General features: G+C 45.5%; 1 protein-coding gene across 1 annotated transcript in view; it reads left to right on the top strand.

The window, feature by feature from the left end:
- slc30a6 (solute carrier family 30 member 6) overlaps positions 1-11,198 on the top strand; it is a 45,308-nt gene extending 34,110 nt beyond the window's left edge. The window contains exons 10-15 of the mRNA XM_044136989.1: positions 486-534; positions 7,791-7,910; positions 7,980-8,082; positions 8,162-8,209; positions 8,935-9,003; positions 10,381-11,198. Of these exons, the coding sequence (XP_043992924.1) occupies positions 486-534; positions 7,791-7,910; positions 7,980-8,082; positions 8,162-8,209; positions 8,935-9,003; positions 10,381-10,977 (986 nt within the window). The 3' untranslated portion in view covers positions 10,978-11,198. The remainder of the gene's footprint in view (positions 1-485; positions 535-7,790; positions 7,911-7,979; positions 8,083-8,161; positions 8,210-8,934; positions 9,004-10,380) is intronic.
- The last annotated feature ends 2,358 nt before the right edge of the window (positions 11,199-13,556 follow it).

The raw sequence follows: 13,556 nt of genomic DNA, 5'->3' as shown, positions 1-13,556 counted from the left end.
GGTCGGGTCGGACTCCAGGCTTCATTCACGTTTTCAGCCCTTAATATTTTTATTTAACGAACGATGAAATGATTTATCTCTGTTGTGTCTAAATTGGATCTTTATTACAAGCAGTTGGACACAAAACAGATTTTAACAGTTTTTACTGAATCCTTTAACGTTTAACTGGTTCTGGGGGAAACTGGGCTGGTTTCCAGTTCCTGCTCTGGTTTCCAGTTCCTGCTCTGGTTTCCAGTTCCTGCTCTGGTTCCCAGTTCCTGCTCTGGTTTCCAGTTCCTGCTCTGGAGTCCCTCAGGGCTCAGGATTAGAGACGCTCACATGTTCCTTGAATTTTATGCCGCTAGTTTCCATCCTCTCTGCTGACAGTTGAAAATGGAGCGGTTCTGGTGTTACTGTGTTCTGGTTCTGTTTCAGACCCGCCTCAGAGTGGGCCGATCATGTTTCACTGACTCTGGATCTGTGTGTCTCCATGTGTCTCCCTCCAGCGGCCAGCAGCAGCTGGCTCCAGGAACACGTGGCCGACCTGAGCCGCAGGTAAGAGCATCGACAGCGTCCGTCCGTCCTGCTCCTTCCTGTCTGTCCGTCAGCAGCTCTAACGAGGATCCTCGGGGTTCAGTTCACACTGACTCCACACACACCAACAGTAAAACGACCCCAGGTGTGTGTGGAGATTCATTAGGTCTAATATCTGAGGTCAGAGGTCACCAGCAGGTCAGAGCAGAGACAGATGTAAGATCATTTCTCCTCTTTCCTGAAGTTTACTCTGAACAGTAAAGCTACCAGAACCGTTTGTCAGTTTGGTGAAGAACTAACAGGAAGGAGGAGAGACCCATTAAACCAGTTTAAAGTTTTATTTAAAAACCTCCAGGCCTTCGGATCAGGTGACCGTTCAGCCAGAGAGAATTCTGGGTAAAACTTCACCCGACATCCTCAGAGCAGCTGCTTCTGATGTGGTTTTATAAGATTCATATGGAGCTGCTGTGGAAGGCAGCAACAGTTACAGTTCGTGCAGCAAGTGTTGGCAACAGTTCTGTTTCCACGATGCAGATATTGGAGCATTTTATGGGTAGAAAGAGAGAAACGGACATTAAAGCGTTTGAAGATGAAGACCAAGTTAAATCTGCTGATATCAGGATCCCAATGTTTGATCAAAACTTCCTGCGGCTTGTTTCCATAAATCTGTGCAGCGTCTCGATCAGGTTGTTCTGCAGTTTCTAGGAAACTTTCATAAAGAGAAACTCTGAAGTAAAGAGAAAATGTTTTTCCAATTGTTCTAAAAACTGTTTCCATCTCATTAAACGATCAGAAACTGAAACCTGGAGTTCCCATCTGGACCTCATCTGGTCTTTTTGTCCTGATTGTTGTAGGAAATGGACCAGCTTGGTTACAGCAGTTTATTGTTTTAAAGTAAAAACCAGGATAAAAGGAAACATGAGGACTGATTTTAACATTTGGAAGAACTTCATTTTATTCAGGAGACGCTGATGAAGGAGGCAGAGAAAAGTTTCACCTGTCAGCATGTTGGTGTTGCAGCAGGTCGGATGTGAAACGGCGTCTGGGAGCAAAGAGCTGAATGTCCGTCTCTCCGTCACCTGATATGTGCGGCTGGAAGCTGATATTTTACCTCATAATGTATCGCATCTTAAATTCTGTTGATGGAGAGACTTTTGCATAAAAAATCTTTTGTAGTTTCTAATTTATTGTCCAGTCAGAAGAGAAAATGTTCCTGAAGCCAGTCAACACACTGAAACCAGGAGATGTTTTAACCTTAAGTTTATGGAGGTAGCAAGAAATAATCTAGATAAATTTAAACGATATTTCAGCGTGTGCGTCACGCTTACAGAGGTGGTTCCCGGACCCCTACAGGGTGTGTGGAGGTTCTGGTTTTGCTGCATCATGGCGGCTAACAGAAGTTCTGGTCAGGCTGCTGCTGACCGCCTCTCCATGCCGACTCATCCTTATTGGTCTGGTTTAACCTGCAGACACATAAAGGTGGCAGTGATTAGATCAGGTCTTCCAGTTTCAGTCTCTGGTCTTGTTTCATCAACATCATCCTTCACAGCTGATTGGACCCAAACATTCAGCTTTTCTTTCCATCTAAATCTGGACTGTCCCACTGACCCATAGTCCAGATCCTCCGCCGCTCGCGCTGTGATGATTATTACAACTTACAGCTCATCCCCACATCTGATGTATGTAATGGACACACACACGGAGGGTCAGCAGCTCATTTGGTGCAGGTTACACGGGGCGACAGCCTGCAGAGCTGTGCAACAGAGCCGAGCTCTGATTGGCTGTGAGGCCAGAAGTGAACAGGACGTCCCAACCTAGTTTCCACTCTTTAAATGTGTGTGGAGGATACACAGTGTTCCCACTCGCCTTTGTGTGAGCGTTTTCTGGGTACTAGTGTGCGTGTGTGTGTGTGTGTGTGTGTATGTGCACAGAAAGGCTTTTCTCTGTGTTGCAGTGAGATGTCCTCATTCAACCTGAACACAGTCTGGGGGCCAACTGGGTTACATAAACCCTGCTGCTCTGTTGGCCTCACCAGCCACAAGCCTGAAATCTCTCTGCTCTGTGTGCATGTGAGCGTGCATGTGAGCGTGCACGGGGGCGTGCATGTGGAAGTTGCTGTTGGGGAGGACAGAGACCAGTTTTTAAAAAAGGAAACAAATGTTTTCTCTGGCAGGAATAAAAATAACATCCCGCTGCCTGTCAGTGTGGATGAAATGTTAAATTTAGAAGCGATTAATTATTTCTCTGTAGCAGAAATATGAAACAACTTTCTACAATAGAAAACACAACTAGAGCTGCAGACCTGTTGGGTAGAGTCCAGGCCCACCTGGTCCTTCATGTCCAGTCAGTCGTCCAGACTGCATAAGATGCTAGCTTAGCATCATGTTAGCATGAGGATGCTACGTCTAACATGCTGAGGAAGCTTCAGATAAACAGTTTCATGATGGAACTGACTGAGTTAGGAAACCCAGTCCTGTTTGGACCTGCAGGTCGGCTTACAGCTGAAGCCTGATCAAGTCAAAGGAAGTTGGACTCTGATGCGTTCGCGGTTTGGTAGCTCTGACCTTTCACCTCTCATTTTAGATTCCTCCACTGAGCTTAGTTTTATACTTTAGGAAAAATCAGGAACTGTTTAGTCTTGAACTACAAACTTTTATTCACCCTCCTTATATTTCTAGACTCTTGAAAATCGCGGGTAAAAATCACCATAGCAACCACCGACTCAGCATGACTCAGCAGATTCTTCTTTCACTTGTTGTGTTTCTGCTGCAGCCTGATTAAATCACTGAACTCTGACTTCCTGTTGGACTCAGAAGGTTCTGAAACTCCGTCGTCTTTTGTAGCCAGAATAATTGTCCGGGTTGGTAAATCCTCGACTTGTTCCTGCTCAGGAGAAGCATTCAGTCTGATTTCTTGGCTGCACATAGAATCTATTTGAGCCCCACATTAGTTGTGTTTACACCTGTTGGAGCTGAACCACTTTAACAAGATGGACTAAAGAAGCTTACGTGTAATAAAGACCTTAGAATAAAGTCCAGCAGATCAATCTCTGCACAAACCAATCAGAATAATTCTTTAATTCTCCTTCGTTATGATGTCAGAACTCGTTAAACTCGTTAAACTGAATCAGTTTTGACGCTGTTGATTAGTTGCTGTGGAAACAGTGGATGGGATTATGAAGTGTTTGCCTTGGTTTTAATCCAGAGTCCACCCACACACACACACACACACACACACACACGCACACACACACACACACACACACACACGCACACACGCGGTTTTATATCAAATTATATCAGTTTGCAGTGGGGATTAAAGGATCGTCGGGTTCATCCACTTCCTCTCCTGGTCGGTGGGTGCAGACTAATTCCTGCATTTTCCTCATAATAAATTTTAATTTCTCAAAGAAAATCTGCAAATTAGATTGAATTTCCACCAACTGAAGATGAGGAGGATGTTGAGTCATGCTTGATTTAGGTGAGACAAGCTTCCATTTTCACCGAGATGATTAAATTAAATTAACCTGGAGAAACTCTTCACTCACTTCAGGTCAGATTTATTCCTGACACAGTAACAAATATTTCTGGACGATAAATCAGAAGTTATTGTGATATTGTTGTTGTGAGACCATTTTCTAGGAATATAAATGTTAAAGGATTAATAATAGCAGAACTGATTCTAACTCTGGAACTGGAAGACATTTTAAATATGCAAAATAAATAAAGAACAAGAAATAAAATGAAATATGAAACCTCTGTAAACAAACTGTTCTTGAAAAAACGGTTTAGTGGAGAACAAAACACCAAACGGATTTTATCATCCAGTTTTTACATCTTGGAAATGATCATTTATCATGTGATTAATTGATTAATTGTGACAGGCCTAGTCAGTTTTAATCATGTTTAACATTTTAAATCACAGATAGGTCAGTAATATTTCACTGTAATAATGGAGTTGGCATTAATACTAGTAACTAGTTGATCTGTTATAAATGTAATTATTTAATCATTAAATGAACTGATGGATTAAAAACATCAAATCTGCAAACAGGAGAAATCTCAAACGTTTCTCTGCTGGATAAAAGTTACTGAGTGGATCCAGGTTTCTGGCCCGGTTCTGGGGTCTGGCCCGGTTCTGCCTGGTCTCAGACAGACGCTCCGTGTCCTGAACAGGAACACGCTCTCCTGATTCCCAGAACCGCCGTTCTTCCTGCAGCGCCTCCATTATTCACGAGCTGCTGGAAACCAGCCGGGTTTTAGGAAAAGCTGGAATGTTGATCCGTTCCTCGTCTTCCTCGTCTTCCTCGTCTTCCTCGCTCCGTCCAGCTGGAGGGCAGTGAGCAGGACGTTGTGTTTTGACATTAATTATGTGCTAACATCCTCGCTGCTGTTGTTTCTAAACATCTAATGACAAACTCCTCATGGCGCCGCGCCGCTCCGCGCTCGGTGGCGTTGACAACTCGACTGCTCTGACTTTTGACTCGCCGGATATTCAATCTGACACTCGGATGATCCGCCTGCAGAGGTTTTCATTGACCCGTTAATCTGTTCCTGGAACACCGGGCCGGTGCTGTTTGGGTCTCTGGTTCAGGCTCTGACTTTCTGAAGCTCAGACAGAACTTCTGTTGTTATTGTTGGAATAAAATTGATTTCTGTATGTAATTATTAGTAAGAAACTGTGAAAATCCTCAGACTACAGATGTTTCTAATCCTAATGTCTCTGCAGAGATTATTAACGTCAGAATCTGTTAAAGGACAAACCAAGTTGATTAGATGTCTGATGAAAGTCATGAAGATCTCCATGGTGTCGGCCTGCCTGCTTCAGGTCGTAGACCAGGTCCTGGCCAGCAGGAGGAGTTTAAGGATCTCAGGTTTAGTTTCTGAATGAGGGGAAAATGGAGCTGGAGATCGACGGACGGATTGGTGATGCTTCTGCAGTGATTGTGGTGAAACTGGAGCTGAACCCAAAGACAAAGCTCTGGACTCACTGACCAGTCCATCTGAGAGATTTGACCAGTAGCAACCAGAATCTTCTCCAATCCTGCTCTGAAGTTCAGATTTTGATAATTGTGCTTTTTACTTTCACTTCATTTAAACTACTTTCCTCTGAAGGTTTTGTTGTGTCTGTTTGTGTTAATTAAAGTCACTGCAGCGTATTTCACTGATATGCAGTTTAAACCTGCAGAGGAGAAGAAGAAGCATCTTGTTCTACTGCTGTTGGATGGTGGTGATGGTGATGATGGTGGTGATGGTGATGATGGTGCTGATGGTGTTGATGGTGCTGATGGTGCTGATGGTGATGGTGCTGATGGTGATGGTGCTGATGGTGCTGATGGTGATGGTGCTGATGGTGATGATGGTGATGATGGTGGTGATGGTGCTGATGGTGATGATGGTGATGATGGTGATGATGGTGATGATGGTCATGATGGTCATGGTGGTGGTGATGGTGATGATGGTGATGGTGGTACTGATGGTGCTGATGGTGGGCTGATGGCTGCGTCTCTCATCCATCCCTTTATCTAAACCCGTTTGTTGATGGTCAGTTTGTATATTTGGACTTCCTGTTCTGTCCATTGTACCTGAAATGTTCCTGATTTTTCTCGACTCCGCTGAGCTGAAATGTTTTGTTTAAAAAGATCCATTTCAAGTTCTCTCAGTTCTTGGTGTTGTTGTCGTACTGCAGCACTTTAACGATTTGAAGAGCTACTTTTCCTGTAGAATTATTGGACCGGTGGATCAGAACTAAAGTACAGAAACTCGTTTGAAGGAACGAGAGACGAGTGGCTGAAATGATCCAACTGGACGTTTGGTGTTTGTTTCTGTCGCTGTGAACCCAGCCCAGATCACCACTCCTCCACTACCGTGTTGGAGCGCTCTGATCGTGTTCTAGGCCACCTGCAGCTGGTTTTGTGTCAGCAGTGGTGAAACCAGTTGGGATCTGATGACAGGAGCCGCTGATGAGCGGCCGCTTCCTATTAGACGCCCATCAGTCACTTCCTGATTAAATCGACCCGACACCCCGTCACTCAGCCGCCGCGGCTAAAAGCGTCCGGCTCACGTGACGCCGCATGGGGACGTCCTCCCACGCCTCGTCTTCATGTGTCACATCGCATCAAGACCCCAGTCCTGCCCAAGTGCCCTTCAGCCTGAACCCAAACCGTTCCGGATCCACAGGTGGCAGAAAGCTGAACGGAGGAACCGTTTGTTTCTAGGATTTATCTGAATGTTTCTGCTGAGATGAGAAATAAAAATCTTCATAACTCAGTTCTTTGTTTGTGACGTTCAAACTGCTTTACTGGTTCTGTCCCAGTTAACGAGCCCTGAAGTCCATTGGTTCTGCTGGGACTGGTCCACGGTTTCATTTATCGGCCTTTTTCCAGAACCAAACGTCTCAGCAGGAACCCAGCAGGAACCGGGTCGGGCTTCTTCCCGTCACTCCAACCTGGTCAAACTTTATAACAGTAAATTTATTTAGTGTCCATTTAAAACGAAACAGGAACTTCATGTTTGTTGAAAGATGAACTTTTTAGATAAAACCGGAGGTTTGGGTCCGATGGGGCTGGTTCTGTTCTGCTTTAAATGTTTCTGTGAACTTTTAACAAACGTTCTGTGACGTTTGGACCCGGATGTTGAGGAGCTTTGAATCGATTCCTTCCCAGCTGATGAATGATTGTAAAAGTGAAATAATAAAGCAGGTTCACTTATTTTATCATTCTGGGTTTGCTTAAACTGGATCAGATTGTTCTGTTCTGGGTTTGGTACCAGAACATTTCATTGTGTTTGTGAAACTTAGAAATAAATAGAAGAATATCCAGAAACTTTACAGCAGAACAGTTCACAAGTTAAAAGGCTCACAGAAAGTTGGACTTTACCTGACGGGACGGATCTTCCACAGACTGGTTTGGTTCTGAAACTGGTTTGGTTCTGGAAGCTGGTTTGGTTCTGAAACTGGTTTGGTTCTGAAACTGGTTTGGTTCTGAAACTGGTTTGGTTCTGAAGCTGGTTTGGTTCTGAAACTGGTTTGGTTCTGAAGCTGGTTTGGTTCTGAAACTGGTTTGGTTCTGAAGCTGGTTTGGTTCTGAAGCTGGTTTGGTTCTGAAGCTGGTTTGGTTCTGAAGCTGGTTTGGGTCCAGTGATGAACTTTCCCCTGCAGGATTCCAGCTGCAGGTTTCTGGATGTTGTGAAGTCGTTCAGGTCTGGATTCGGTTTGCTGGTTCAGACCGGATCAGATCCCGTCTCTCATCCCGTTTCTGTTTTTCCCCTGGGTTCCAGTCTGTGCGGCGTCGTTCCGGGTCTCAGCAGCGTCCTGCTTCCTCGGATGAACCCGTTTGTCCTCATCAACCTGGCCGGAGCGACGTCCCTCTGCGTCACCTACATGCTGATAGAAATCAAGTAAGTCTCAGAGTCCTGCATCTCTCGCCGTCTGGGTCCGTCTCACGCCGTCCTCCTCTCTGTGTCCAGTAACTACAACGCGGTGGACACGGCGTCGGCCGTCGCCATCGCCCTCATGACCTTTGGCACCATGTATCCCATGAGCGTCTACAGCGGCAAGGTGCTGCTGCAGGTCAGAACCGCCGGCGCTCATCTTTAGCCTCCGTGTTGCTGTGGGATGTCTCACTGCTGTCCTCCTGTCTCTGTCTCAGACCACGCCGTCCCACATCATCGGCCAGCTGGACAAGCTTCTCAGAGAGGTCAGAGGTCATGTCTGGGTTCACTATGACAGCTTGTAAAACTATTCAAACCTCAGAGTTATGAAAACACACAGAATTTATTAAACCTTAATCTGAAACATTCAGACGTTTCTTCCTGCTGTAAATCATCAGATTAACGGATCGTCATGCAGACGTGTGAACACAACACGGCCCAGGAAGACATCTTGGATTTAACCCCTCACTGCCATCCCTCAGGATGCCATCAGGATTTTATCTTTGGACTAAATTGGATTAAAACTAATTTGCTCCATTTGTTGGTTTGGAGGCGCTTTAGACTGGAACCAGTTCCAACATTCGTTAGTTTTTCATCCTCACACCAGCAGGTTTTAATGGTTCATGGAACCGAGACGCATTCAGGTCCAACCGTTCACCCAGACTGTGTAATTATTATTGTAATTTGGGGCGTGCTCCGGTGGCGTAGAGGTTAGCGCGCCCCACGTTTGGAGGCCTTCAGTCCTCGACGCGGCCGTCGCGGGTTCGATTCCCGGACCAGACGACATTTGCCGCATGTCTTCCCCTCTCCTTCCTTTCCTGTCAGCCTGCTGTTGAATAAGAGACACTAGAGCCACAAAAAGACCCCCTGGTGGGGAAAAAAGTGTATTATTGTAATTTAAAGTTTATTGATCTTTGATCAGGAGTTCCAATAAAATGTCTGATCATGATCTGCATAGAGACTCAGATTGTTTCTGTTTGTGTCCAATCAGGTGTCGACTCTGGACGGCGTCCTGGAGGTCCGGAACGAGCACTTCTGGACCGTTGGGTTTGGGTCTCTGGTAGGTGGCTGCTGATTGGACGGCTGGTGGGTCTGGGTGGTTTGTGATTGGTGGGCTGAGAGCTTCCAGGCGGGACCAGAGGTCGAGTGATCCGACCACCGGGCGGTTCTGACGTCATCCGGGCTGCGGACGGGTCCAGCTGGCCGGGGAGCGGGGAAGCATGGAGACAAAGGTCCGATTACTCAGGAGAACCGCTCAGCTGGAACCCATCAGGGACTCAAAAGGAACAATACAGACTCTTATTTTATCATCTGATCTTTGATTCATAAATGTTCTTTTTGCTTTTAGGATCAAAAATACATTTTAGTGGAAAAGAAACGGGCAGCCATGATGGATCCACATAGACAGGAAGTTCTGAAATACTTCAGCAGTTGTCTCTGTTTTTACACCTCAGCAGAGAGACTGTTGGTACAGAAACAATGTTTATTTTGTTCAGTTTTTATTTACCTTAAATTTCAAGTTTAAGAAAATATTTTGATTCTTTCATCAAACTTAATGTTTTTCCTTTAAAACCTAAAAGTAGAAATAAAAACATCATAAAATAATAAGTCAGTTGACAGACTGTAAACATCAAACCACAGTGTCAAATAAATCAGATAGATAAAAGAATATAAAATAGGTAAAATAATGCCAAGTACCAGACCGAGCTAATGGATTTAATAGGATTTAATGTTATTTTAAGTTAATTAAATTCCTGGTTAGTGAGCATAAAGTTGACGGATGAAGCTGATTGTAATTAAAAACACCTCCAGATCTCCAGTCAGACTCATTTAGGCTAAATTTACAATTATTGCTGCATCATGACAGAAAAACAATAAGACAACAGCATCATGTGTAGAAGTTCCAGTAATACTTAATAAAATACCAGTAGAATCAGGTAATCAAACTGAAACGTCTCAGTTCAGTGTTGTCCTGTGAGGTGCAGTTCCTCTGCCGGCCTGCAGGGGGCGCAGCGGCCGTGTTTACCTTTGTTTACCCTGCCGTGATGGTTTTTGGGAGCTATCGATGCCCCCGCGGTGCTGCTTGTTGTCATGTGTGGATGTTTCTGCTCGCTGTTGGCCCAGCGCTAACGGAGCAGCTGTCCAAACCCATTTGACCCCCCTGACTGCACTCCAGCCCCCGGGCCGCTCGCCCTCTCTCTCTCTCTCTCTCTCTCTCTCTCTCTCTCTCTCTCTCTCTCTCTCTCTCTCTCTCTCTGTCCTTTTCCACGTCTGATCGTCCCCATGAGGAGAGCGAGGCCGGGACACACACCAGCGTTTACTGTTTGGATGCGGAAGGTCCACATCGACGGACCCAAGCGTTCACGCCACCGGGTTGTCATGGAAACGAGCTGTTTCTGGTTGAGTATCTCTGACCTCTGACCCTCTCTGTGCTCAGGCTGGCTCCGCCCACGTCCGGATCCGGCGGGACGCCAACGAGCAGCTGGTTCTGGCCCACGTCACCAACCGGCTGCTGCCGCTCGTCGCCACGCTGACCGTCCAGATCTTCAAGGACGACTGGACGCGCCCCCTGCTGAGCGGCGTGCTGTCCTCGCCGGCCGCCTCGCCGCCGCTGCCGGTGGCTCCTGAAGGCTACGCCGCCTCCTTCCCTCCGGTTCTGTACGGCTCAGCGGGAGTCCAGGAGTTCGACCCGCTGACCTCCACGCCCTCCAAGCTCAGCAGCCCCCCGCCGGAGTTCTCCTTCGACACGCCGGGCCGGAACATGGCGCCGCTGGTGCTGCCCGCCCCGGGCCAGCACGCCCACCGGCCCTTTGGAGGCCTGGGACTTTCCTACGGGGCGCCGCCGTACGCCGGGATGCTGGGGGCGGGGCCTGGGGCGGGGCGGGGCCTGGCGGTGCCGGGCCTGGGCGCCGGGTTCGGACTCCCCTCCTCCCACAGCTACAGGACTGCTTTTGTTGGCTCAACGCCGCCGCTCCGGTTTGGAACCAGCAACCCTGCTGCGCCTCAGTCTCAGTACAGACACTATCAGCCCTGACGGACTCAGATCCTCATCCAGACACGTTGAGGAAAATCTCAACGAGTCTGGATGGAGAGAAACATTCAGGATTATTTATTCAGACGGAAACGGGACCAGCAGCGTTCGGCTGTTAGCCGTTAGCTGTTAGCTGTTAGCATCGGTTTTTCCGGGTGTGACTGTAATGGTTCAAGCATCAGATAAATGCTTAAATCTAAATAAAATGGTTTTATTTTGAAAGAGTTGATGACGTCACCATGTTGATTTAATCCTGATGAAGGAAAACCAGAAATGAAATGAGGGAGAAACTTTTAATAAACCATCAAATAACTTTAAAACTCCATTTAATAAGAATTAATGGTACAAATCAGAACTGTTGATTCAGCTGATCACAAACATTTCTCAACTCAAACTGAACAAATCAAACACATTTTAATAAATCTTTGGTTAATTTTGTTAAAAAAAAAAACAAATTTAATATTGTTTAAAACTAAAGAATATTTAACTAATAAAAAAGTCCAACTGAAATCAAACTAATCTGTAGTGAAAAACCCAAACCCATCAGAACCTGATCAGAACCAGCCGGTTCTGGGTCAGTGACAGTGAGGAGAACCGGGTCAGATCTCATCATTACTGGGATGACCCAGCTGTCAAACGGCGCCAACAGAACCTGAGAATATTCCTTAAAATCCAGATTCCTGCCAGTCAAACTGGTTCCTGATGGGTCACTGGGTTCTGCTGAACCGGTTCCACTGGAGGAAAACCTCACCAGAGTGGATTCTCATTCTTAGTTTTCCATTAATATCCAGATTGAGCCGATTCAATTTACCACAGAACTGGTTTTATTTTATTTTACGCTCAAATCAGAAACATTTCCTCTTTCAGTTCAAACATGTTAAATATCAGAATGTAATAAAAACTCTTTACAGCTTCTAAACCTCAAATATACAAAAACCCACAACAGATTCCAGCCTGGGGGGTTTAATGAGCAAACATGAACAGAAAGTGGAAGAGATGAGAATGGAAAACTAAGTGCACCCTCACTGCTTCCATGAAATGATCATGAAATGATCGTCGTTTGTGTTTAGAAGCAGTTTGGCTGCTAGAATTCAGGTTTGTTATGAAACAATTCCAGGGTTGAACGACATCAGCAATGATGTCAGAGCAGCAACTGCTGCTGCCCAGCAGAACAACCAGAACCAGAACCAGAACCAGAACCAGAACAACCCGTTGCTGTCATCAAGTCCATCATGAACTTTGAAGATTTTCAGAGTAAAATGTTAAGGTTGACATTGAATGAAGGAAATAGTCAGGATGCCGTACGGCGGACGGCTGGTGCAAACAGTTTACTCATGAATTATGTAAACAGAAAATATTTAAAAAATATCAAAACAACAGCAAATATCAAGTCCTCCAGACCACCAGGGGGAGCCTGGTGGAGGTAATGTTACCTTTCTCCCGGACATCCTGTTAGATGTGACTTCCTGACTTTACTCCCATATGATTTGTTGGTCCACTCCCCCTAGTGGCCTGGAGGATTTCAAGTTTGTGGAGTTTTATACTTTCTGTTGTTTTTTATATTTCAGACTTCTGTGATTACAGCATTTCTTTTGTTTGTGTTATTTTTGTGAGTGTTTTATTTTGGAGTCATTCATGTGTTTTCAATGCATTTGCATCTGTTGCCCGCTGTAGTGGTGGAGCGGTCTAGTCAAAGTCCAGCCCAAACCTTATCAAGTTTGGAAGGCTGTGGAGGGACATTCAGGTAGCTGTGCTGGAATAAACATGTGGAAACCTCAAAGTCATAGAAAACCATCACTGACACCATAACTGCAGCTGGAAACTGAGCACAGCTTAACAATCCTTCATGAACAACTGGAAACTCAACAATTCTGGAAGAAATATAACAACCAGGATGGCATCATGAACAGTTTCAGGAAACACACACTGACACACACACACACACACACACACACACACACAGCATCATCACCGGCCCGTTGAAGTGCCTCATCTGAAGAATTTCATTTCCTCTCCAGCAGAGGATAATCTGTCCTGTGTTTCTGTTGTGAGGCTTTCTGATGAGATTTTAAGCAAACAAAGTGTTTTTATCCCCGGCAGCTTAAAGGAGCTCTGGATCTGTTCAACAGCTCTAAGCCTGTGGAGTAAAACGGTTCTGTTTGGTTTTGAATCTCGGTGCTGTGGCGTTCACATCATTATTACCAAACTACCAGGAGAAGCTTCAGGAATCAGAGAAAATCCCCAGAACATCTGAACAGAACCTGACCGACATCTGAACAGAACCTGACCAACATCTGAACAGAACCTTTCAGCTGCTGAATGATCTGAAACATCTGTTCACCTGAGGTCAGAGGTCAGACATGTAGATGTCTCATAAACTTATCAAACGTCACTGTGAACCAGTAAAATGAAGCTTCACATGTTGTGGAGTTACTGGTAAATGTGTGAGAAAAGGCAGATTCAGATTCAGGTGATGCGTTAATAAAATTCTCTTTAATTTGACATTATTGACATCATAAAACAGATTTTTATGGTTCTGGTTCCTCTTTTAGTTTCTTCCTGCTGCCCAAACTAAACAAACA

This window comes from Gambusia affinis, linkage group LG13 (genome assembly GCF_019740435.1).
Source record: "Gambusia affinis linkage group LG13, SWU_Gaff_1.0, whole genome shotgun sequence".
Taxonomy (NCBI): Eukaryota; Metazoa; Chordata; class Actinopteri; order Cyprinodontiformes; family Poeciliidae; genus Gambusia; species Gambusia affinis.
Note: the sequence above shows the minus strand (reverse complement) of the source record. Positions and strands in the feature narration are given on the sequence as shown.